General features: G+C 40.2%; 2 protein-coding genes across 12 annotated transcripts in view; one reads left to right on the forward strand and one right to left on the reverse strand.

The window, feature by feature from the left end:
• LOC137469404 (phosphatidylinositol 3,4,5-trisphosphate 3-phosphatase TPTE2-like) overlaps window positions 1-25819 on the reverse strand; it is a 267328-nt gene that overhangs the window by 170815 nt on the left and 70694 nt on the right. The gene's annotated exons all lie outside the window — the stretch shown is intronic.
• ATP7B (ATPase copper transporting beta) overlaps window positions 1-25819 on the forward strand; it is a 43372-nt gene that overhangs the window by 9656 nt on the left and 7897 nt on the right. For 6 of the 10 annotated variants that reach the window (XM_068182091.1, XM_068182092.1, XM_068182094.1 and 3 more), the window contains 14 exons: window positions 10970-12197; window positions 13739-13975; window positions 15077-15240; window positions 16054-16215; window positions 17690-17766; window positions 18127-18301; window positions 18815-19048; window positions 19236-19327; window positions 19447-19574; window positions 20661-20815; window positions 21002-21136; window positions 22002-22196; window positions 23666-23848; window positions 25374-25572. In XM_068182091.1, the coding sequence (XP_068038192.1) occupies window positions 10970-12197; window positions 13739-13975; window positions 15077-15240; window positions 16054-16215; window positions 17690-17766; window positions 18127-18301; window positions 18815-19048; window positions 19236-19327; window positions 19447-19574; window positions 20661-20815; window positions 21002-21136; window positions 22002-22196; window positions 23666-23848; window positions 25374-25572 (3364 nt within the window). Of the gene's footprint in view, window positions 1-3671; window positions 4218-4391; window positions 4642-5968; window positions 6146-10969; window positions 12198-13738; window positions 13976-15076; window positions 15241-16053; window positions 16216-17689; window positions 17767-18126; window positions 18302-18814; window positions 19049-19235; window positions 19328-19446; window positions 19575-20660; window positions 20816-21001; window positions 21137-22001; window positions 22197-23665; window positions 23849-25373; window positions 25573-25819 lie in introns of those variants that run through there. The other 4 variants (XR_010996477.1, XM_068182098.1, XM_068182097.1 and 1 more) reach the window with 4 other exon arrangements.

Below are 25819 nucleotides of genomic sequence, written 5' to 3' on the forward strand. Positions count from 1 at the left end.
CTTTGAGGGAGGGGAAAAAGGGAAAAGTTAAAATTGATGTCATTCCATGTTTAAGTGTAGTTTGAGAGACTATAGTCATACATGTAAAGCATGTACAGGTTTTAGTCCGTTAGCATGTGCAGAGGCATGAAAAGTAATATTTATTTTGAGTTAGTGAAGCAAAGGTCAGCTTTTGCTCACCATTTGGGTCATTCCTGTGGCTTAGTTTCTGTTAGCTGCGCAGTCTTAAACGGGGCATGACCACAACACCTCTGTGCTGCTCCACCCTTTGTTTCATGCCTCTCTTAGAGTGATACATCAAGCTCCTGCAGTGTTTGTGCTCCTAAGGTGTGCAGCACTTTGTTCCTGGTGACCAACAGCCAATGCATGTGCTCCTTCTCACTGAACTTTTGTTTTTCATTCTTTTTCCCCACACAGATTAAAGAAATATGACCCCCTAACCTCCCAGTCCCATTTTTTTTTCCTTCAACCCAAGCATCTCATCTTTCAAGGCATTGTTAAGACTATTTAAGATGCTTTCTTTGGTTACAGAAGCAGAGGGATTAGAGGCAGGGCAGGGTATCCTATAAAGCCAAAGATGAATGCACCTGGGAAACAAAATTTATATGAGAACACATTGTTCTTGTATGTTTATCATGTAGTCTGATAATGCAGGTAATATAAAAGGAAAAACCCATGTTTAATCAGCTTTGAGCCTTTAAATCAAAGGGATTTAATTTTCTTGGAATGTCCTGTGTTTTCTGACTTGAAAATGCAAACACCGTTGCCAAACACTAGCAGAAAGCTCCAAAGGCAGTAGGCATGTTTTCTATTTGTCATCTGAATTTCATACTACCAAGCCCGAATTAATCCTCCTGGTGGGAATCCTAAGCTCTGCAAAGTCCTGCCTTATATCAGAGTGGTACTTCTATCAGATGAGAAGGGCAATATTACCTTTCCTATTTCAGCCTAAAGTAAAATGCTCACCCTCAGTCTGCAGCTGACACAATTAGCTTAGACTCTAAAGGGGCAATTAATTAAAATAGAGTGGAGAAAATAATTTGGAAATCAGTAGCAGTCTGTTGGAGTGCAGCAGCAGCAGACAATCACAGAGGTTACTTCCAAGCATCTGCCTCACTTCCCTGGCAGATGTCGCCAGCCTGGAGGTGCCAATATTGGATCCCTTCCTGAAGTGTGTCCTGAACCATAAGAGAGTTGTGCAGTGTTTGAGCTGGGGCAGAACCTCTGAGCTTTCAGTCCTGTGTATTAATGTAAATAGGAATTCCTTAGTGTTAAAAGATTCTCAGTGGTTTCTGCTGTGTGACTGGTGCCTCTTCTGCAAGAGCTGCTCAAGACTGTCAGCTGCACAGGCATCTTTTGCCAGTGCTCTGCTCCAGACCACAGCTAAACTAGGTACTTAAAGTGGTTAAAATTTATCCCTTTTGTCTGAAGAACTATAGCATGCTTTTCTCCCCAGCTAAATCCTTATTTTTATTGTGGATAAATATCTTGTAAACTGAATGTGCTCAAAGCACAACTTCATGTGTTTCTTCTCTGTCTCCAAATCAGTATTCTGGACTCTGCTGAAAGCAAAGGACTGTGAGGCACTAAGCAAGAATTTCTCTCCATTGCTATTAGAAACAGATTTTTATCTTAGGATTGCTCAGAAGTTGGGGGAAGGGGGGGGTGGGAAAAATGGTGATTGAGGGGAATTGGAGGGAAGATACTTATTCAACATCTTGTTATTCTGTCAGTCCAAGCTGAGCTTTGCTGGTGAAACTGAAATGAAGAAAAAAAAAAAAACCCTGAGTTGTTTTTACATTCTTTTTCATCACAATATATTTTTGAATATTAGTTACCTGCAGAAACATGCTCAGTAGGGTTTGGGATATTTTTAATAGCAAAGATACTGTCAGAGATGAGTGGATCAAATATATGCTTTATTGATGGTCAGAAACTTGAATTCCTGTTCCCTTAGAAAATCAAGAATTTGAAATTGCCATTATTTGGAATTAGAACACAGAGCTGAATTTCTGAATATCTTTGATTTGGGATGGGAGGCCTAGTTTGTTTTAGAAGGATGAATATTTGTTTTTAACTTTATATATGTATTTAGTATTGTGACATGTATGACAAGTATGTAGACTTAGCTTTGGTATTTAAACACGTTTTACTGAAGTTTTTCACATAAGTCAAATTGAATAATTTTCAATTGTTTATTTCAAAACCAGTTAAAATCAGTAATTCCTGAAATCATTTCACCTTTAGCACAATTTTCTTTTTCAGTAAAGTGTTTGAACTGAAATCAGATGTAGCTCTAATTGGTTTGATAAATGCAGAGCAAACACAGACACTTTGTAGTAATTCTCTTTAGAAGGGCTGTTTCTCAAAATGTTTTCAAAATAGCCATTTAAAAAAGTTTAATGCTATCACTGATATTTTATATTAAGACAATAACGCAGAATAGTGCTGCAGCAGTATTTGGAGTTTCGCTTCCCTGGCAGAAGACCTTCTTTTCCCAAGAACTGAGGATCCATACTTGTGGGAAAGTTATGACAGGGAGACAAGCTAGGATGCTGATGTCCTGCATGGTGGCTTTCTGGGCCAGTCTCTGTGTGTCAGGGGTGTGAGGGGTGTACTTCTGCCTTTGGAAGTAAGAAGAATCTGAATTGGTCCTGTCATTGGTTTTTGGTAAAGCTAGCTGATGGTAAAGAGGCATATTATAGAAGTTATAAATATTATACTAATTCTTTTGTCAGGTGTAGTGTCTGCCATTTATCCCTCAGGTTTTCATGACATGACAGAGATATGATAAGGTTTTGACCCTGTGTGCTAACCTAAGCATAGGAGTAAATTTGTTGCTTTTTCCAGCAAGTCCAAGAGATTCTGGTTAAATTTAAAACAATTATTTTAAGGCTTGCATGTGCAGTTATGTCACAGCACAGGCAGGGAGAGTGGAAATTGCTAATAAATAAATAATAACTTCTGTTATATTTTATTAATCTTATAAATGTATAAATGCATGGCCCTGTTCAGCAGTGCCTTCAGAAGTGAACTGCACTTCTGAAGTGGGAACAGGAGATCCCACTTACTGCATTAGCATTGTGCTGTGAATTTGCTCTGGGCAATCCCAGAGAAATATATTCAGGCTTGACTCAAGGCACTTCTAGTGGGGGTACCTCATGTGCTCAGCAGACTAAATTAGATGTTCCTGCTGTTGCCCAGAGAATTTAAGGAGAATATATTTTATTTCTTGCCTTTCTGGCACTAATTGCTCATTTAATTTTGTTTGGTTCATTGGCTTTTAGTAAACCTTGCTGATGGTAAAGAGGCACATTTTAGAAAGTGTAAATATTATACTCACTCTTTTGTTTTCCCTCTTGAAACAAAGAATGAATGTTCTTGTGCCCTGAATTAATGACAGACTTTTGGTCTAGGAGCCTTATCTAATTAGGTAATCGTGGGCATGTTTTCAGTGTTAGAAAGGACTTCATTTTATCCAAGAAACCCCTGGTAATTTCATAGAAGGAGGAAATGGAGCAGTGTTGTCCTTGTGCAGGAGCTGTGATTGTGCACATGGCCACAAGGAGCTAATGCCTGTCTGTGTGGGCTGGTTACGCGCTGGCTGCTGCACACAGGTCATGTTTGAGCAGCTTGTGAAAGGCAGCCTTGGCTGAGCCTGCAGCAACGCCGTGTGCAGAGATCAGCAGTGCCGGACGCAGTTGGGAAAGCACGAGGGATTCCAATTGGTGAGAAACATTTAAACTGGCAGGGAGAGCAGGTAACTGAGTGCAGCAAGCAGCCTACATAAGGATCACAGGTTGCATCTGGGATTTCCTGATGAATACCTAATAGGCACATGGATTAGACGGGCAGAACTCTTCAAGCTGTTGTAAATGTAGTTGAAAGAAGCGAGACTTGCAGGACACCAAATAACTGCTCTCTTGAAACTTTTTTTGGCATTGCAATATTTAAAGTCCAGAAAAATAATGGAGAGAAAACTGGACAATAAAATTAAAAGGGAACTGTCCTGCTTAGCTACTTTAAATGACAGAAACATATCCTTGGTGTCTATTCGTAAGCAGCAGACAGCTTGTGATGTGCCTGAACTACTGATTATTGGTGAAAAGTCCAAGACGGCATCTCCAGTAAAAGCAAGCAGTAGCTTGCAGAAAGAAGAGAAACTTTTGCAGAATTACTCCATTGGAATGACAGAAGTCAATACAGATGAAAGGCAGGTCAGTGAGCACTGGGGTGCGTGTGTGTGTGTGCGTGTTGGGAGGGAAGTTGTGTTTCTGAACTGGTGAATTTAAAACAAAGCATGTTGGACATGGGTTGTATATTAAAGGAAGTTAAACCTTCTTTATCTAAATTGTCTCAATCCCCAGCATGGATGCCAGCCCCATAACAAGCAGTACAAAAAGTCCTCTGGGGATCCTCTGAAAATAGTCTTTGAAACAAGATGTTAATGATGACTTATGCTGTAGAAGTTAATGAGCATTGTTTCAGCTCCACCTCTAATAATGCAGAGTGGTGATTCTTAGGAAGGAAACATAATAGTATTTCTACTTTTGAGCTCCAATTGCTCCAGTAGTTTGACAGAAACTCATACTAGTTTGGAGTAACAGAAATTGCAGAAACATTAAAAGGCCCTTATTGTAGGTAAGTAGTTTATTTATATCTAGTAAGTGGGTGCTAGTGAAGTTCTTGATAAATACATCTGTGCAACTTTTTTTAAAACTTCAGTGTTGTATATAAGTGTGGTATTTCTGGAGATTAACTGCTGTGGTGAAGAGACTTAGAAAGACCAATGCTGAAAAAAACATGATGAGGTTTATTATTTTAAAATAGTTTTGCTGTTTTAAATGTATGTTCACTGAAGTAATGTAGTTTGGATGGGTGAATATTGTGAATATTTAAGGAAAATAAACTCTCAGAACAAAGCTCAGTTGGTTGGAGCATGGTACTAATAATGCCAAGGTGGTAGGTTTGATTCCTGCATAAGCCATTTGCTGAAGAATTGGACTTGATGATCCTGGTGGGTCTCTTCCAACTCAGAATGTTCTGTGATTCTGTGTTTTCATGTTCTTTGAAACTGTGTATGGTTAGAATGGCTCAAATAGTGTTAGACTGGAATGAAGTAACAGCCAGAAGAGACCAAATATACCTAAAGGCTTTTTCTACCTTGAGTTACTTCTTGTATTATAAATGTTTGCTAGAAAACAATCATGGCATAAATAGCTTTGTTCTACCAATGGATCTCTTCTCTGTATTCAGTTCACTGGGATATGTATGTTGCTTGTACTGGCGCTATGAAGAACATCACAAAGAGGTTTGCCTTGTTTTAATTCCAAATTAGAAACATTTCATTTACAGCAAGCCTTTCCCCTTCCCCATAAGCCAAACTTGGTTTACACAGCTCCCTTTAATTTAAAAGTGCCTGTTAAAGTCTCTGACATTTGTTGACTACAGTGTAGGTTATTTCAGTAAGACTAGCTTCAGCTGCTTAAATCTTTCCCTATCATCTGTACTGTTAGAGAAGCCTGATCCCAGATGGGAAATGAGTCCCTTGGCAGAAGCACTAGTAAAATCAACTTAGTATTTTGGAAACAAAAGCCTCATAAAGGCTGCTTTGTAGTAATAAGCTCATTGAATCTTGATATTCAGGTTTAGAAGGTGTTTTTTCCCTCGTTTAAAACTGAGGAACTGTTTGAAAAAGAACAAATTGTGTTGTAAGTAGTTACTGAATATAGTAGCTACTGACATTTGTTCATCTTTCTTTGGGAGATGAGGGGAGAAAGAACAACTGGTTATGATCTAATACATTTAAATAATATACTCTAACGAGATACACTGAAAAATGTTAAAGAGGATAAGGATTGAATTTCTGGGTACTCTGTGTGCCAGAGTGCTGCTGTTACTGGCAAAAAATTTAAGACTCGTGACCTTTGATGTTTTTGTGGCTTCTCTGCCCTCATTTTGTTGTTCACTGTCTGCCTATAATAAACTGGGAAACATCTGAAGCGTTTAATTATTAGTGTGTGGCTTTTCAGTTGTGTGCTACTGCCGCCTGAATCCAAAGCCATGAATCAGGCGGTTGTGAAAGAAGGAAGCAGGGAGGGTGAAACACAGATAAGATAATTCTTCAGCAGTTGTGCGTTCAAAGGTAAGAGGGCGATAACTGATTTCAACCCACAGAGGTACAGGGAAAAGAGCAGCCCAAAACTTCAGGACACAGTGGATGAGAGGTTCAGTGACCTCCAGCATTTGTGGATGAGCAGGCAGGGAGAGGCAGAGGGGGAGGTGCTGAGTGGGCCAGGCCCCAGCTGATTGCCTGGCATCACTTTGAGAAGCTTGAGTTTTAGGATATGAAAGTTGCCATCCCTGCAGGCTAGTCGAAGGAGGGCAGGAGAGCAGTGGCAGAGAAGGGGGGAGAGCCTTGCTGGATGAGCAGAGAGGAGCAGTGCTGTGCTGGATCTTGGTGTGGGTGATGCTCAGGGAGCTGTGGAGTGCGTCTGTCACAACCTCAGCCTCGTGCTGCAGAGGCCAGGAGTGTTATAGGGGCATTTTGGAGGTGGCTGCACCTGGGAAACGGGTAGAGGGATGGCTTTCCTGGTGACAGGCCACCCCACGAGGTGACCATGAAACACATCAATGGAGGCAGCATGGGGACTCAGCCAGGGGTGGCTGGTGGCTGGGCTGTGAAGCCAAGGAAGGCACAAACCTTGCTGAGTTCACAGCCATAGTGTTGCATACATTCTGAAGACATGGGTCACCATGTGTGCATGTGTTTCTGTGTCTTTGGGTTTTTTCTGAGTTAGTTGCTTTTCTCAGATTTATTATGTATCCCTTCACTGCCTGAACTCTCAGCCTTTGCATATTTGAATGGGAATATCCAAAAGAAGGAGACTGTTTTGGGGCACTATGGGTCAGCATGATGCTAGGTCTCTAAGGACAGCCCTCAATGGGGTGGGTTTGCCCACCAGCCATACAGACCATGGGCTAAGGCTACCTTTCCCAAATTAACCTGCCATGAACTCTGGATGCTATGATGCCAAGAGCTCTGTGCCAAACCAGGGCTCGAGACTTGGTGCTTCCAATCCAGCAACATCTCCCTGCCCTGCTCCACCTCCATGCTTTCACAAAAAATTAGTCCAGCCCCAGGGCATATTCCTGTTGGATGATCTTCTTCCTGCTGGCTGGAGGCAGTCTGAAAGGGGAGCATGAGCCTCTGCCTCTTTCAGCTGTTCCCAAGCCCTGCTTTGCCCCAGGAGAGGCGTGAGTGCTACAGCTTCTGTCTGGGACATCAATGGTTGTTCTTCATGCCTTGTTTCTTGCTTTGAAATCCTCATTCTGGGATGTGGGCTTCAGGTGCCACACTCCTGCACATTTGCGACTCATGTTGAGTCTGGTTCAGAGCTTCTCCTCTAGATGCAAGTGTTTTCCAACCAGTTCTGGTGCTTTTTTTAAAGCTCTCTCCATCTACTACTGATTCTGTGTCAATGATTTCTCAAATTCCTTCAATTTTTTGTATTGTTCATATGAGCTCCATAACTTTGTGTCAGGTTTCTTAGCTTTCAGAGTAGAGACTTGCTCTGCTGTGCACTTTCAGTTCCAACTTTTACATGCAGAACAAAGGAGAGAAAAAATTGGCATCATTTCACGTGTAATTATTTACATATTCTTCATATAGATACCATAAAAATATGCATGAGACTGGTAGAGCAAACAGACTTGGTGTATACCTGCCCTTAAAAGTGAGCCATTCTCCTTTGGTGTGGAGACAAAAGTAACTATGGCAGGTTCTTTCACACATTCCCTTCTGGATGTAGAGTCAGATGCATTTCCATTATTTTGTTCATATTTCTCTCTGGGCAGAAAAAAGCAGAAGGGGCAATGCTTGAGACTCCCAAGTACCCTTTGGGGCATTTTTGGTGGTGATTGCTTTTCTGATCCTCTTGCACATAGTGTCTCTGAATTACTATACAGCCTCATAGATGCCATTTTATGTGTGAGTGTCAGCTGATATCAGGAAACTCTTTTCTGAGACCCAGCGTCTGCCTGAGGAAAACTGTGGACACATTTCTGTACGCCTCATCTTTGTGTCCTAACGTGAATCTGCTGTTTTCCTCTTGTCAGGTGTAGAAACACCCTTCTTGCAAATACACACATATATGTATTTCTGCCTATGCTGTTTCTGGGAGTTTTTTTGAAGCTGTTAAAAACAATACTAAAGGCTTTGTAAATACTTTGTTTGTACCTGTGCACATTTCTTGGGTTTGGATGTAGATTCTTCAATGTTTTGGCACTTGTGTGGGTTTTTTTTAAGGGAAAAAAAGCTTTTTGGTTTTCTTATATCCACACCCCCTCTCTATTTTTCCTTGTCATTTAAAAATTTGTGTGCAAGGATTTTTCTTCTACAGAGCATAAGCATCTGGTTATGACAAGTAGCAAACAAAATATTTTTGCCAATTCTTCTGAATGCTGGGATAGCTTTTTATGCAAAACGAAAAGCAGTGTCCAAGTTTTGAAGTTTCTGTGGCTTACAATGCATTGAAATAGTGGAATCAGTCCTTGCTTTTATGTTTTTCAAAAGACTGGATAACGAGAAATACCCTCTAATCTTTTTACACAATTAATTTGAATTGCTTTTATATCATGGGGTACCTAGGAAAACTGAGACAGTTAATGAGCATGGGGGTGGAGGTAACACAGAGGAGGACATAAGGCTTGTGATGGTTCCTGAGTTTCATCTGCAATTGTTGGCCAGACAGGCATTGACGCAGAGAGTGGAGGATGCTCGTCTCCTCTGCTCATGCTCCGTTTCACCAAAGATGCAGGAGGCAAAATACCTTTGTCCAGCCAGCCAAAGTACATCACAGGGTGAGCTTCTGTAACTGCCACACAGATTCTACTGGGTGGTTTTGATAAGAGCAGGCCACTGTGAGCAGTGTCCTTGTGGCACTGGGGACAGGGAAGAGGGGATGACAGACAATGTTCACATAATGCTTCTTGAGGCAGTATTTACAATAAATGGGAGTTTGAGTTTAGGCCACATTTGAAATGTGGTAGATGGGAGGCTGTTTTCAGACGGGATTTTTTCCCATACACAAGGCCAGGTTATTATTTCAAATTGTGGGAAGTCACAGCAATAGGATTACTCAAGAATGGGGATGTCCTGGTTGTCTTTGTGTGGTGCTTAAACAGGGCACCACCTTTGCAGGGAAGTCTGATTAACTGTTAATGCTTTTGTTTTGAAAAGAGGGGCTTGTGGCACATTTCCCTATATGTTGGGGATTTCACTAATTTATGGGAAGTGCAAGGAGAGCAGTGTCCTGGGTACTACCAGGCCTGTGGGAGGAGGAGGCAAAAGAAGATGCCAGGACTAAAATATTCCTGACTCTTCTTCCCCAGCATCCCTGGAGTGCAGTCATGAGATCAAGCAGAAGGAGGGACAGTTTGCTGTCAGGATAGTTGAGGGGCTGCACCATAATCTTGAAGAGCTGAACTTGCTCATTCCTTCTCCTGTTCTAACGAATACAGTTTAGAAAAGGCTGAAAGCAAATTTCTTGTCTTATGTTTTTTGCTGTTTTTGTGACCCCAGACCTCATTATTCCTAAGCTGTCTAAGCGTGAAACAAAATCAAGTTAATGAATTTTGAATACTGCATCCAATGAACTGGATGCAGTCTAGTGTTACTAAGCAGCCTAAATGCTTCTCATCCATGCTGTGGTATTGAGAAGGAAGTTTTCTTCTGGGTCATAGGAACAGGATCTGCAGTACTGAGCCTGTTCCAGTGGGCCCTTCTCCAGGCTCTCCCTGCAGTAATGCCCAGCATCAGGTGTTTTATTGAATGTCAGAGAGCTCAAGGCTTTGCAGGCAAGAGAATAAATTTATCCTAGTAGCTTTTATGTAGATCTCTAGTATTTAAAGTTGCCTCAAATCATGGACATGAATTTTCATGTTCTTTCCATGAAATCTGACAATCTAGGACTTGTCCCTGCCCTTTTCAATCTTTCTCATCACATGGCTCCAGCAACTGGAGACAGAGTCTGTTCTCCCAATACTTGTTCTATGAGAAGCATTGGCACTTTTTTTTATATTTCTTTTTCAACTGAATTGAGTGCATTCAGCTGTAAAGTTCCAGTATTGCAGAGCCCATGATCTGACTGAGAGATAGTTCACTTCTGGCTGGCCTGTTTCAGTACTGGCCACTCTGAAAATCAGTGTTGGATCAAATCAGTGACTTACTGTAGTACAATTTATAGTCTTAGGTGTTTCAGAAGTAGGTAAATAAAATTAAACCATAGTGAAAATATCTGCTTACAGTTCTGTGTCTTTCACGATCTTAGATAGAAAGAGATTTCAAGTTAAAACAAATTCATATTAAATGCAGAGAGCCCAGGCCTTTGTGTGTGTGCATATAGCTCTTCAAATATCATGCAGCTGACCCTCCCTGCATCAACTTGTTTCAGGCTTCTGGAAAAGCAGATTCTGTTTTCTTGGGCTTTTTGGTTTTCTTTGGTTTGGTTTGAACTCTTCCTGGGAAGTAGCAGGTTGGCAAAACTGGGCCAGTTTATGACCTTTTCGGAGAGGCAGTCAGCACGCTCTCTACTGTGACCCGCTGTGCCAGTAACAGTGTGCTCTGAAGAGCAGCTCAGGCTGTGTGATAGAAGTGTTCTGTGGCTGCAGAGAACTCAAGTTTTAAATTACTTGATTGGGGTAGGAATATTGAGTCAATTCTGCTTTTATATCCCTAGTTAGTAGTTTCTAAATTGCTGCTCAATAGACTGTCAGAAGCCCGATTCGTCATCATGGGCATAACTCACTGGTAATATATTCAAAATGTAAAATAATGTTGGTAAGGGTTTTGCCTATAGACTAATTTGAGAGCCCTCCTAGTATGTGCTTGAGAGCATATGAAGACTGTTGTTGCTTTTACAGGGCTTAGGATACATGGATTTATTTTTCTTTTCCACTTTCTCCTTAGGCTTTGTCCAACATTGATTCTCCTCCTGGTTGTGAGCTGAAGCCTACAATGAAACATAATTTTGCTTTTGACAACATGGGCTATGAGGAGAGCTCTGAAACCATGCCCTCTCCACCCTCCCAAGAGCATACTGTGGTAGTCAACATTGTGGGAATGACTTGCCAATCATGTGTGCAGTCGATAGAAGGCCGAATTTGCAAGGTGAAGGGCATTTTGAGAATTAAAGTCTCCCTTGAACAGAACAATGCTGTTATCAAGTATCTGCAGTCGGAAATAAGCCCTGAACAGATTTGCCAGGAAATTCTGGATATGGGCTTTGACGCCAACATAGCAGAAGAGAAGTTGACAGCAGCAACTGTAAATTTGCCAAGCTTGAAAGAAGCAGTAGCTAAGCTTCGGGTAGAAGGCATGACATGCCAGTCCTGTGTCACCAACATTGAAGGAAAGATTAGGAAACTGCACGGTGTAGCAAAAATCAAGGTGTCACTTGATAACCAAGAAGCAATTATTGCTTACCATCCTTACATCATTCAGCCTGATGACCTCAAGAGACACATCAGTGACCTGGGGTATGACTGCACCATTAAAAGTAAATCAGCCCCTTTGAAGCTGGGTGCCCTTGATCTCCAGCGCTTGCAGAATGCAAACCCCAGGGAGACATCTGCAAGTCTCGAGAGTGATGGGCTGGATCTGCTGGTCCCCGAGATGGGTAGCACAGCAACAATGACTGTACAGATAGAGGGCATGCACTGCAAGTCCTGTGTCAGAAACATCGAAGGAAATATATCAGATCTTCCTGGCATAAAAAGTATTAAAGTGTCTTTGGAGAATAAATGTGCTGTGGTACAGTATAGCCCGGATTTAATCACCCTGTCAGCTTTGCAGCAAGCTATTGAATCCCTTCCACCTGGAAACTTTAAAGTAAGCCTCCTTAGTGGTTCAGAAGCAAATAAAACGGCATCTCCCTCGGGTGCTTTCACATACAATGTCATCAGACAGCCACCACAAGGCACGACACATATGACTGTTATTAAGATTGATGGCATGACCTGCAATTCTTGTGTGCAGTCCATAGAAGGGTCCTTATCACAGAGGCAGGGAGTGCAGCACGTGGCAGTTTCTCTAGCTGGCAGTACTGGGACCATACACTATGATCCAGCTCTCACTAGTGGAGAAGAGTTAAGAGCTGCCATAGAAGACATGGGATTTGATGCCTCTGTGCTGACAGGTAACAGTGTTTTTTCTTGTGTGGGTAGCGTGCCAAGGTGGGTCATGCAAGGTTTGCATTGAGATTCCTGGAGAGAAACTCTTAAAGCATCACACTGACATGTCTGTTCTGAATGTCTGGCCTGATCCGACCTGACCTAGCAAGGGAGAGAGGTTCCAGCTGTAAGGCACCTTGTTTCAGCCCTTAATAACTGCAGCAGTGGGTGTAAGAGCTGAGTTACATTATGAAGCCAAAAGGTCTGAGGTACAATGCCTTTCAAATAGCTCATCCCCTTACCCCCTGAAGTAGGTTTCCTATGTCTACAGGCTGCTGTAAATAGATCTATCAAACCAAATGTTTACATTTATGTTCAAGAATACTAAAACCTACAAACTTAATGAAGTCTCTTTCATTTAAAACCACTTTTTACCTAGCTAAAACCTCTTTTTTGTGTCTTTAGCCTTTGACCTTTATTTCTTGAGTATTTTTGCCTGCCTTACTTCATTAAACCTTGCATTAAGGTAAGTGGCAAAATGCAGGTACTCTTTGGCGGGAACAGCTGCTTTTACATGTCAATTGCATCAGTGTATGCATTTTGTACATGTGTTCAATGTTTAAAAAGTTATTTTGATGCACAATCTCCTCTCTCGCAAATTCCGAATGTGGAAATTTTCACCTGCTTCAACTAAACATATTTGCTTTGAAATACTGATGTAGTTTACCTGAAATTAAATAGATTGATCACAAAAAACCACATCCTATTCACTTCTCTCATGGGTCAAATCCCTCTGAATTTGTGGTACTGCTACAAATGAGGAGGGACCTGTATGTGGTGTTTAATTATAATTTGTTTGGCTTATAATTTGTTGGTAGGAGACTTTCCACTCCATCTGGAAAAGGAGGGACCCCCCTGTGTTTAACATGTTTGGAAGCAACTCCTGCTCCTTTACACAAGCCTCTGCCCAAGGGAGGTAGCTGTGAACACAGCTGGAGCTGTTGTGCATCTGTTCAGTATTTGGCAAAGATTAAAAAGTGTTTGCAGTAGGCCTCTTTGTGTTCAGGTCTCCGGGGCACTTCCAATACTCATTTTGCAGTACTTGTAATGTGAATACTGTGCCATAAAGAGAAACCTGTTGAGAAACTTGTTGTTTTCCTTTTTTGAGATGAAGTGATATGAGTCCTGCATAGACAGCAACAATGACAGAATCGGTATGACTGGACTACATTCTCTGTCCTGGATAAGGACCCTCTAGATAGCAATATATCTTTATCAAGTGAAGGTAGCTGACAGCTCTAGGTATTGAAATTGGAGGGAATAATTTGCCATCTGAATGTGGAAAGCTAGTTCTGTAGAGTTAGATGGTCATGCAAGTGGTACTAGTGAATATGTAGTTTTATAAGAATAGTAACGACCTATATTATTTCCATATAGGGACCAAGGTTATTGTGTCACCTTCTAAACAACTGTGAGTGTTTGTGTGGTTAATAAATGTGACTTGCTTGTACTTTTGCATCATCCATTCACACTGTAAATAGCTCAGTGTATTGTGCATTTATTCAAGATACTGCCACTGGAGAACACAGGTGCCAGCCTGATGCCAGCAAAGCTGCTGTGCAGCCTCGAGCTCCAGAGTGCTCTCGCCAAGGCAATGCCTCGGATGCTCTTCCAGACAGTCCTCACTCTGATGGGTCAAACCAGCTCAGTGGAGCCACAGAAGAAAAGTGTGTTTTACAGATCACTGGCATGACCTGTGCATCGTGTGTGTCTACCATTGAAAGAAATTTGCATAAAGAAGATGGTAATAAATTTAAGATTCCTATAATGAGTCTAATGATAAGGGATGATGGGATGGAAAAGATATTCTATGAGAATAATAGAAGAGGCTGTCATACAACATCTGGAAGTTAAACAGACTTAATGCTCTTTCTTAGTGCTAACGTAGCTATGTCACTGTTTAACTATCCTATTGCACTGGTGGGCCAACATGATGAACACTTGTAGCAGATTGTAAAGTGATAAAAAATTCAAATAAGTCTGAAGAGAAGAACAGAGAAACGGTTGTCATTTAGTTTGCAGGGCCTTGTTGGTTTACAAAGCAATCCATCTCCTCCAGAGCCGTTGAGATCTCCGGCATGCTTGGGCATATTTGCACAAGTAGGCGCAAACAAGCGTATGGCTCCACTGCCAGGGTAAGCTTAGGCACAGTGGTGTTTACTGGTCTAGAAGTCTGCAGGCTAGGGCTGCCTTTCCTCTGGCCATGTAGAAGATTAACAGATGAGCCTTAGCAATGTCTGATTTCATTTGTGTCAGCATGCCTTTGGGAGGTTTTGCTTATTGATTATTTTCTCCCCAGTCTCCCAGTGGTGGTCTCAGTGCCTTGATTTAGAAATCAAAAAGTGCATTAGCTCTTCAAAACAATTTTTTTTTGCCTTGTGGTCTTTATGTTTTGATTTTCAATTCTAAATGTAGATTTCTGTGGGCTTCTTGTTTATTAAAAAAATAAGGAGGGGTGGAGAACAGGAAAATAAAAAGGTGTAGCATTGTGCTGCGGGGCTCCTTCTAAACTACAAGAGTCTAGGGTAGATCTTGCAGCAGTGGATGTAAAGGTTCCTTCCAAACATCCTTTTTGTCTCATTAGATCGCAGCAAAACTTGCCTCCTTCCTTATGTAAATCTTGCAATTCCTCTCATTGCTAAAGGGGAACTCAGTGTGGCTGGGTCTCTGTAAAAACTTTGCTGTTGTGACTAGGGAACAACACCAGAAGGAGGCAGAGAGAAATCATTAGGCTTATAATATCTCTAAATTGTTGCAGTCCTCACTGACAGTCACTTGTAATATTTTATTTTTATTTCCATCAAAGGAGTTACATTATCTAATATTTTTGGTTTTGCCACTGCAGGAATTGTTTCAGTACTGGTAGCACTGATGGCAGGTAAAGCAGAGATAAAATACAAGCCAGAACTCATACAGCCTCTTGAAATAGCACAGCTGATCCAGAATTTGGGTTTTGAAGCTACCATCATGGAAAATAATGCAGAAACAGAAGGGCAAGTGGAGCTTCTTGTAAGTCATGTGTATTTGAAATTATGTTTGTTTTGGAAAAGTTCCATCTGGAAGACTCATTTTCTTGGAAATAGCTTTGCTTGAATAGTTGTGGCTTCAGCAGTTCTGGCTGGTGACACTATTTTTTTTATAATTGCCGAAAAGACAAAATCAACTTGTCTTAGAAGAACCTATCCAAAAGCACTGAAATAAAAAGGAATAGTTCTATGTACAGATTAGACTTTTCTTAGCAAGCAGAAATGAAACAGAAGTTTTCCATTAATGCACTTTAGTACAGACTCTGAGTAACTGAGAATTTGTCAACAAATACATATTGCTAATGTTAAGGGTTTTGCATAGAGGTCTAGGAGCTTTGGGTAAAATGAGTAAAATGAGTAAATTGCTTATTGAAGTATGGATTCCTCAAATATAATTTTTATTCTCTGACAGATAGTTACTGCAAGACAGAGAACAACAGTCTGCTGCTGTGTTAATAGATCACAAAGTGGTAACATGCGCTATTGAAGCCACAGGAAAATTTAAGAGAGATGAAGTTACACATGCAGAATTTGGCTCTGGCAATGTTGATAGAACCATATTAGTTATACTTTTACAATTAATAGCATGCCTGAGTGCTACCATGCAAATACATGGCTGTGATTATTTCTGCTGTCTGCACAATTTTATAATAAAAGTGGATAGTTATGTTCTCAGCTTTGTATCATTTAAGGCAGCTCTGTAAAACCTTTGTGCTGAGGCCTTGTCTCAAGTACATTCACAAATCCTGGTTGAATGTGGGAGATTTCTAACTACCCAAAATCATCTTTTCTTTAGGTTACAGGGATGACTTGTGCTTCTTGTGTTCACAATATTGAATCCAAACTCATGAGAACGAATGGCATATTCTCTGCCTCAGTTGCACTTGCAACTAGCAAAGCTCACATCCAGTTCGATCCTGAAATTATTGGACCGCGAGATATTATAAAAGTAATCAAGGTAGGCTTTGGAAATTTTTATGTATGGACAATTACATGGTGAAATTGAAATTCAGAAGGAAGTAAAGCAGCTGATATTTGAGAGATTTTACTGATTTTGTAGATGCCATAGTTATTGCTGTGTTTTTATGCTCTTGTGGTGAGGCTGCTGTATTCCACAGGAATGCATAGGCTCCCAGCTGTTACTCTAAAAATACACACTAAAAACTATAAAATGAACCCCTTTTATCTTTATCTGGCAAAAATGTCATATATTCATTTCTTGGAATTCTGTGTGTAGAATCACAGTCATTTCAGTGAAGTGTTGCTAATTCAGAAAAAAAAAAAAACTTCTTTCTCTTGACAGTGACAAATGCTGTAAAAGAAGTTTTGCCACAGCTCATGGCACAAGCATTACATATCTCTGCACATACTTGCATCTATCCCTACATCTTTTTGAATGGAAACAGCTTGTGATACTTTTTGAATAGAAATGACTTGTGACACAGCCTGACATTAAATGAAAAAGTCCTGGTTTACCAGTTATCACACAGATCATAAAATCTACTGTTGTGATGGCCCAGATATGGACAAAACCTTTTTCTTTTTTGTCCCACCAGAAGGGATCATACTGTATGAGGTGCATGCAGTGAGTAGTCAGGAGGACAGCAGAGACTGTTTGCCTTCCATGCTCTAGAGTATTTACTCAGAAAAGAGCTGCTAGACCACAGAGATGATGCAGCAGCAGTTATTACCGTGTTAACTAGTAGACTGTTCAGGCTGGCAGAGTAGTTCAATAAAGCATACTTTGCCACAGAAGCATTTCATGATGCAGGTAGGAAGTTTAAGTGTATTGTTCTTGCAAGTGTGCTTTGAGTTTTCAGGGTGTTTGGGCAGGAGGCGTGGTTCTACAGCAGTAACTCACCCAAGTGACTCAAAGCTGGATTTTTGCTTGTATTTGTTTCTGGGCTGCTTTGCCCTGCAGTTTGTTGTCCTATGGGTTTAAACTAACTTTACACACTTTAATTTTCAACTTCAGGTGTATTTATTAAGCTGTAGTGTTAGGGACTTGCTCACAAGGTTGTCTAGCTCCCAGTGGCTTGTGCATTTTAACTTCCTTTGTGGTATGTCCCATGTCTCCTGATTATTCCAGTGGGGGTGAAAGGGAATATATTTTCCTTTAGGAGGAGTGCAGTAAAATTCCACCTCTCAATGGAAGCTCCCCATGCCTAAGAGCTTGGACACTTACTGCGTCTATATACTGTGTTCATGTATAGCTACCAGAAGTCCTTTGCAGTCCAAATTTTGACTACTGACTGAAACATCCTCTCATTTTAGAAGAATCTAAAAGTAAATAAGGGATTGGAATTTATTAAACATGGAACAGTGTCCTTTTATGACATTTCTTCTAAAAGTAATGTAATTTAAATGTATTGTAAGTAATATGGTTAGCTTCATCAAAACTAACTTATCTTTCTTTCTGTTTCAATAAAAAGGAAATTGGCTTTCATGCTTCTGTGGCTAAAAGAGCTCCAAATGCACATAACCTGAGTCATAAAAAGGAAATACAGCAGTAAGCATTTATTTTCTTTCTCACTAAAGAACATGTTTAGATCATATCTTGTAACTCTACTCCCCCCAGCACTCTTCCCAGTTAATTAGGTTATTCTTGTGTAAAGCATATTTAATTTTACCATTTGCCATTTGGTTCAAGTGCTTTTATTGCTTTCATCAGTTTTAGTTTTTAACTACCAGAAGTCTATGTAGTTAAACATGTTGCAGACACCAAAGCTGTTCCAAAATACTGGATCTTTGCAAATATCCCAGAGCTGTGTGTTAGTACAGTGTTAATAACCCCAGCCCTGTGCTACCAGCACAGTTGGGCCTGAGTGGGGTGCAAAAAACCCATGGATTTACAGTTTTTCTTTTTCAGGTGGAGGAAATCTTTCTTGTACAGCCTAGTGTTTGGTATCCCAGTTGTAGTCATAATGATTTATATGCAAATACCCAATGGTGAAGACCATGGGTCTAAGGTGCTGGAACAGAACCTCATTCCTGGATTATCTATTTTGAATCTTCTCTTCTTTATCCTGTGCACTTTTGTTCAGGTAGGTCCATACTGCTTCCTAGGGGTTTACTTTCTATCCATCTCCCATTTATGTAATCTGATGTGATAAAGACAGAAATGGAAAGATCGAGTGGATTAGGCCTGCTCTTTTGTCTGTACCACCTACACGAACGAAGTGGCACTTTTCTGTGTTATCCTTTCTGTTTTTACTCATAGCTCTTACTCCTGTCAAAATTGCATCAGATAGTTTCCAAATGGAGGAGGTAACATTAAAGAGATACCTAATCATCTGCAAACTAATTGGGTAGCTGTAGGTAAATCCTTTCATTTTCTATGCCTTGTGTACTTTGGTTTTGAGAAAAAAGAAGTGCAAATAAGAGGATGTCAATGGAGTCAGTCCCCTAGTAGACCTGAAGTTATATCAGTATCAAATTTGCTTGGGTCAGCAATGCCTTCCCTTATGTACTACATGGTTTTAATTCTGCTCTGGGCAGTATTATGTACACTGTGGTTATTGATCTCAATATGAGTCTGTCCCTGCTCACACCAACAGTTCCTTGGTGGATGGTATTTTTATGTACAAGCTTACAAGTCACTGAGGCACAAGACGACCAATATGGATGTGCTCATCGTGCTGGCCACGACAATTGCTTATCTGTATTCCTGCGTGATCCTGATAGTAGCAATCATTGAAAAGGCAGAGAAAAGCCCTGTCACTTTCTTCGACACTCCTCCGATGTTGTTTGTGTTCATTGCGCTCGGCAGATGGCTGGAACACATAGCCAAGGTAACTCATCTTCACACAAATATTGTGTATTTATGATAGGAGTAGAATTACCTATTCAGAGGACTTTTGAGTCAGCTGTTTCTGGTGTAGTCTATAATATGAAAGGTTGTTTAGAGTTCATTGTGTTAAGTAAATATCAGGATTTATATATCTCAATGTATCTTAAACATTAATCTCTTTTTTTTAGGGTAAGACCTCCGAAGCTCTTGCTAAGCTTATGTCTCTTCAAGCCACAGAAGCCACTGTGGTGACTCTTGGACCTGGCCACTCTATTGTCAGGTATGTATTTATGAATCAAAATCCTTTCAGCCTGCCTGGATCACAGACTAGGCTTGATCCAGTTAACCTGAAAGCGGATGGCATAAGTAACCCGCCTGTTCTACTTGTGTCTTTTGCAGGGAGGAGCAAGTACCTGTTGAACTGGTTCAAAGGGGTGATATTATAAAAGTTGTTCCTGGTGGAAAGTTCCCAGTGGATGGAAAGGTCATTGACGGCAGTTCTATGGCAGATGAGTCTCTCATTACTGGTAACTTCCCTTATCTTACAAAGAAGTGAAATCTTCTGGAACTTTTTATTACAAGAAAAGAGAGCAGACCCAACCCAAACACTGCTGTCTGAATAGCTACCCACCTTAATGGATGCTGTGGCTTTGTAAGCTTGAATTCAAATCCTGCATCTGTGCACACCCTAAAAAACTGAAGGTTTTCCTCTCAGTCTGGCCCCTTACTAACCTACTGATGGGATGGGTAGAGTCACAACAGTATTGTCATTATCGCAGTGATCTGGCTGGAGTTTCCCCTGGAATGTATTTGTAGAGAGAGTACCTTCTCAGTAATAAGTTCTGAAGGATGATGTAGAAATACTGATGAGATGCTGGAGTTTGTATGACAGGGTTCTCTCAATGAGCAAGGAGGGGGAAAGAAAGCCTCAAAATTTGATGTTTATTAAGGGTCACAGGACTTTTTTACATCTTTGGAAATTTTCATTTCATTTTGTAAATATAGTAAGGATTCAATGCATTGTACAATTCTTATAAATGAAGTACAAGATATAAACATTTGCATTGGCATTGGATTACTTGTTCTAGTTCTGTTTTTACTTTACTTGGGAACAGGGACACCTTTAGCTTCAGGGAACCAGTTTTTATCACTACCGCTAAAAATAGAGAAAATAAAGATGTTCTAGAGCTAGTATTCATGCAGAGGTAGCAGGAGAACAGGAGCTTTTCCACAGAAAAACTTTCTGGTCTTTAAAAACTCAGGGTAATGGAGATAAAGACAGATTTCTCAAACTCCCATTGCTGTGCCAGGTGTTAATGGAGAAATTCCTAGAAGTACCTTTTCCAACCAATTTGCTCCTTGCCCTTTTGAGGGATGGTTTACTGCAAAGTTACAATCAAGGAAACAGCATTTGCTTTGAAATTAATCCTATAAAAAGGTTTATAAAAATATTACACTACCTATCCATGTCTTCACCAGACAGATACACCCAGTATGTGATTTCTGGTCATTATTGCTTAGCCTACTGATTTTGCTAACATAGAATGAGCTGTGTGCTAATGGATTATTCTGTTAGGAGTATTGGCTCATTTATTCTTACCTTTTCTTTCCAGGGGAGCCTATGCCAGTCATTAAAAAGCCTGGGAGCACAGTGATTGCTGGTTCTATAAATGCACATGGCTCACTTCTTGTTAATGCAACTCATGTTGGTAGTGATACCACTTTGGCACAGATTGTGAAGTTGGTGGAAGAAGCTCAAATGTCAAAGGTAAAAATAATGGAGAAGAAAACCTTGTTCACGGATTTTGATGGAATAATAAAAAGATTCTATATTTTGATACTTACATACTTCAGCAAACTATGTTTTTCCAGAACTATTGTGTATTTTCATGAACTCTGCATATTTATGTGTTTCAACCACAAACATACAAATAACTGGGTTTATTTTTTATAGGCACCCATCCAGCAACTGGCAGATAAATTTAGTGGATACTTTGTTCCATTTATCATCATCATTTCAACTGTGACATTGATAGTATGGATCACAATTGGTTTTGTAAATTTTGATATTATTAAAAAATATTTTCCTGTAAGTAGTTTTATTATTAGAACTGGATTTTTGTGTTAGGATGTCTTCCAATGTAATTAACATACTTTTTCTATATAGGGTTTGATTTTATAGTCACCCTGAGAGGAGCTCAGTTGGTTAGATAGTAACACCAAGATTGTGGGTTCAATCCTTGTATGGGCCTTTTACTTTAAGAGTTAGACTTGATCCTTGTGAGTCCCTTCCCCGAATATTCTGTAAATTCTTCTGTAAAGCATGGTATTTTCTACGCAGAGCAGAAATTTTCGCTATTTAAAAACTCTCTGCAGGTATCCATATATCTTTGCATTTGCCCCTTAGTTCTGCATGGGGTTCTTACAAATGGAAATTATTGACATTATTTCTGGACTAAATATGATCTATAGCTGCATTGCAAGGAGCAGAGCCATTCCTGTTATGTCTGAAATTTTTGCGGGCATTCCTGTTTCTAATGGCAGATAGTGGTTTTGGCTTGAGAAAGAAGCTGAGCTTCTGTTATCTTTAGGATGTGTATTTGTTACGCTCAGCAACTGGGGAGATCTGTGTATCTGGAAATAGCATTGTCCTTTGCTAAGCTTTAAAGGAAATCCCAGCAAATTATGTTGATATCTGGGAGACTCAGAGCAGAGACAAACATTTTTATGCATGAGCAGCAAAAAATCCAGAAAATACTGCCATAAACAATTCATAACATTGACCTTTCTTTAGCATTACAGTAACAATAATAGATTGATTTCCTGTACTGAAGTATTCCAGATAAGTCTGTTTTCTGAAATGACTGTGATTGATTGTACACCTATGTTATCTGCTGTTGGCAATCTTACATACCTTTCTTTATTTTTCCCCCTTCTCTTCCCTCTTTTTGCAGAATCAGAGCAAAAACATTTCAAAAGCTGAAATTATACTGAGGTTTGCATTTCAAACCTCAATCACTGTGCTGAGCATTGCATGCCCTTGCTCTTTAGGCCTGGCTACGCCCACAGCTGTAATGGTGGGCACAGGAGTGGCTGCGCAGAATGGTATTCTCATCAAAGGTGGAAAACCTCTGGAAATGGCACATCAGGTTAATAGTTCATTCTGTACTTTTGTAGCTTACCCAGCTATTGCTATATGAAATATAATTCCCCAGGAAATCCTGCATGTCCAAAGAAAGATAGTGGAAAACTGTTCCTTTTTTTTTTTTCTTTAATTGATTGCTGCTCGTTAAGGTTAAGAAGATAAACTGAACCTTCTTCAAAGTAGTCACAGCAAAGTGTTGAGAGCCAGCATACCCTACAATCTCATGACTGTGAGGTTGCTAATCCTCTTCATGACAATCCTTTTCATGCTAATCCTCTTCTGCAAAAGAGCCAATAATCCACTGAGGTTTTTTTCTTTCCTCTGAGACCTGTTGTGAAATGCATATTGTTCGTGATCAGTAGTTTAAAATGTAAAATGCAAGAAAAAAAATATTATTTGAAGTTGTTTTAGTGTATGGACAAGAAAGACAGAAGGGAGGCAGAAAAAAACCTTCAAAGACACAAAAATTATATAAAGAGGAGGAAGAGGTTGAAGGAGAAAGAGGTTTGACATGTCCACAGCCACTGAAAAGAAAATTAATCAAAACCATGCTGTGATAGGCTGCATTAGACATATGCAGAACATGTTAAGGGAGGAGGATGGTAACAGCAAGTTAATCAGACTGATAATTCTTGTTATTACTTGACCAGAAGTTTTTCCAAGGCTCTGGGAAAAAATAAAAAAGACTGCTAATTAATGCTGATAGTTTTTACCTTTTGGATCCAATCAAGGCTATGGTCAGGGCTTTGAAAATTAGGTGACCTGTGTGATTCTGCAAGGTTGGTGTGTTGGAATAGCTGGATATGGAATAAGTGCCTTCTTTGCTAAGTTTGTGGGGTTTGTGTTTCTCTCTGCTGTGTTTATTTTCAGGATTAAAAGTGACTTTATCTTTGGGTTCCAGTATATGTGGGGCTGTGTTTTTTTGTTCATTTCTGATTCCTCAAGACCCCTTGGCCTGGCTGACAAGTGATGGCTGAATTTGGTGAATAGCATGACATCAATTTTGATTAGGTTATTGTTGCTTGAACTTCTTGCACCCTTCACATCTTCTCTATGACCAAACCACTTCCTGAGTCCTCTTTCCTCAGTGTTATTGTTAATTGTTTAGAACTGCATTCAAAAAAGCCCTCTTTCTATCACATACCTTGTGGTAAAAAGTGATTAAGGTGCCATTACATGACTCCTGCATGTGAATGCATTTCAGTCCTACAATTACATTGTTGCCTGAGATCCTGATATGGGCACAGGATGATCTTGTAGCTTTATTAGGAATGAATAAGAAAGTATAAGGAGACCTGCTGTACAGATAGCTCAAGTTACCTAGAGGAATCCCTGCTTCTGCAGATTTATTCTGTCTTTGTGTGCATATAGTCAACTGTTTATTAAAATCTTGACTGTAGTTTACGTGCCATAAACATACAAGCATCCCTGTGCTTGCAGAGCTTAGGCAGTAACTGTGTTTTTTTCTTGCAGATCAAGACTGTGATGTTTGATAAAACTGGCACCATCACCTATGGAGTTCCTAAAGTCATGAGGGTGCTTTTGATGGGAGACACAGCTGTGCTCCCCCTGAAGAGGATACTGGCTGTTGTTGGTACAGCAGAAGCCAGCAGCGAGCATCCTTTAGGAATGGCCGTCACTAAATACTGCAAAGAGGTACTTAGCCTTCCTATTTTATCCAGGGCCTGAAGGCACCTGTGAAAATGCAGCAATGTTGTATAAAATAGTCAGGTCCCAGAGGAAAGGGCCTGCCTAAACAGTAACAGACTGGAAAGCTGGCAGATTGCATGGTTGTGCATCTCGGTCTGGACATCACCAGTGTATTTATCTAAGCTGTGCTTTTCTGGTAACAGTGTGGAGTTCTGAAGAAAGATCTTGCTAAGTTTATCTTGAACTGATGAGAAAATAAGGAATATATGCAGGAGGAATACTTGTATTTAAATAGCATCATGAAGCAAATGTGTGTGATGACATTTCATATTATCTGACTATAGTCACTTCTATTAGTCACTTGTTCATCTGAATAAATTAGGCAAAAGGCTTTAAAGCTTGAATATTAAGCTGTAATATTTGGGAGTTTCACAAATGAATTGATCGATTACTCAAGTCTTCAAATTTTACATATCCTCAGAGGTCATTTATAGATCTCATGTGTTCCTTAAGCTTCAGGGAGAAGTAAAACACAAGTCACAGTCAAAATAGGAAGCCTATGTAAATAAAGAATTTATGTCTGCTAAGAAAAATCATTAATTGATTTAGGGAAAAATAATTTTAAAAATATATCAAATTTGCTAGATCTTTCAGTGATACAATTTAAAAGTAAAAACATAAATTTAGAAGGAAAAATAGAATATAAGCAACAAACCAATTGTCATTCTTGTATTTTACTTTTTTTATCTAAAATTTGTTTTAGTACCCTGACAGTTCTGTAGTCATCCCATGCAGCAGTTATTACTGGATCATGGCTTATATGACTTGTAATGCTATACTGCTGGCTGATGTTCTTACCACCTGCCTTGTCATCCCTGTGTTTTAAGATCACTGAGAGGTACATACAGTTTCAACTTCCAGAGACAACCCAGAATAACTTATTTACAAATTAATATTTTCTCCATTTTTTTTTGGTAACTTGTAGGGTCCTGATAATCCCTTTATGTCATCTTGAAGGTACTCACTGGCTTCTCTCCATAACTTAACAGAAAAACCCATTTTCCCTAACATCTAGACAGATCCCTCCAGGAATTAGATACAGATTCTCACTGTACTCTTACATATATATAAAAAGGTCTGATCCACCACAGGCTGCGAGGTTAATTAGAAGCTGCATTATTTATAAGCTGAAATATTTCTCTTTCATTCCTAGTCTTGGCTGAAGTCATGAACCACCAGTCTAATTTTTTCATCTTTGAACTACCAGAAAAAGCTGTTCCTTCTGGTTTGCTGTTTCTAGGGCTGAGACCTGGCTGTGATCTGTGTGGCTGCCTCTTTCTAGAAGTCTAAGCCACAGCACACCCAGAGCATCCTTATTTTTAGTTCTGTGCTAGTGATACTCCAGGCTAGTTTTCAGTTGGTCAGTCATTGTCAAGGGGAGGAATGAGGCCTCTTTTTGGCAAGAGTAATCTAATATTTGTACCCCACATGGGCAGCACAGATTGATGATGGCCTCTGGTTACATCTTCAGGAGCTTGGCACTGAGAGGCTGGGATACTGCACTGACTTCCAGGCAGTCCCAGGCTGTGGTATCAGCTGCAAGGTCGGAGGGGTTGAGGCCATCCTTGGCACAGCTGAAGAAGGTCCCAGTAAGCTGGATGCTAACAGGAGTGGGGACAGCAGTGCTCCTCTGGGAGATAACGGAGTTATCACGCTCTTGGAATCACAAGGTAAGTGATTATCTGCCCCTGTGCTGCCCCTGTGCCAGCTGCAATGTGAGGGAGAATGAATCACCAGCACCAACCACCTGCCAGACTATGTACGGGAGAAAGGTGGATATGGGGCAGAAGAAGACAAAGAAAAGGAGGGACAAAAATGTGCCTTAACAAAAATTCAAGCTCTCTCCACAGCTCTTCATCTCTCTCTGCAATTCAGAAACTTAAATGAGAATTAGGTGCAGTGATGGGTACTTGAAAA

Source organism: Anomalospiza imberbis, chromosome 2, assembly GCF_031753505.1.
Source record: "Anomalospiza imberbis isolate Cuckoo-Finch-1a 21T00152 chromosome 2, ASM3175350v1, whole genome shotgun sequence".
Classification (NCBI taxonomy): domain Eukaryota; kingdom Metazoa; phylum Chordata; class Aves; order Passeriformes; family Viduidae; genus Anomalospiza; species Anomalospiza imberbis.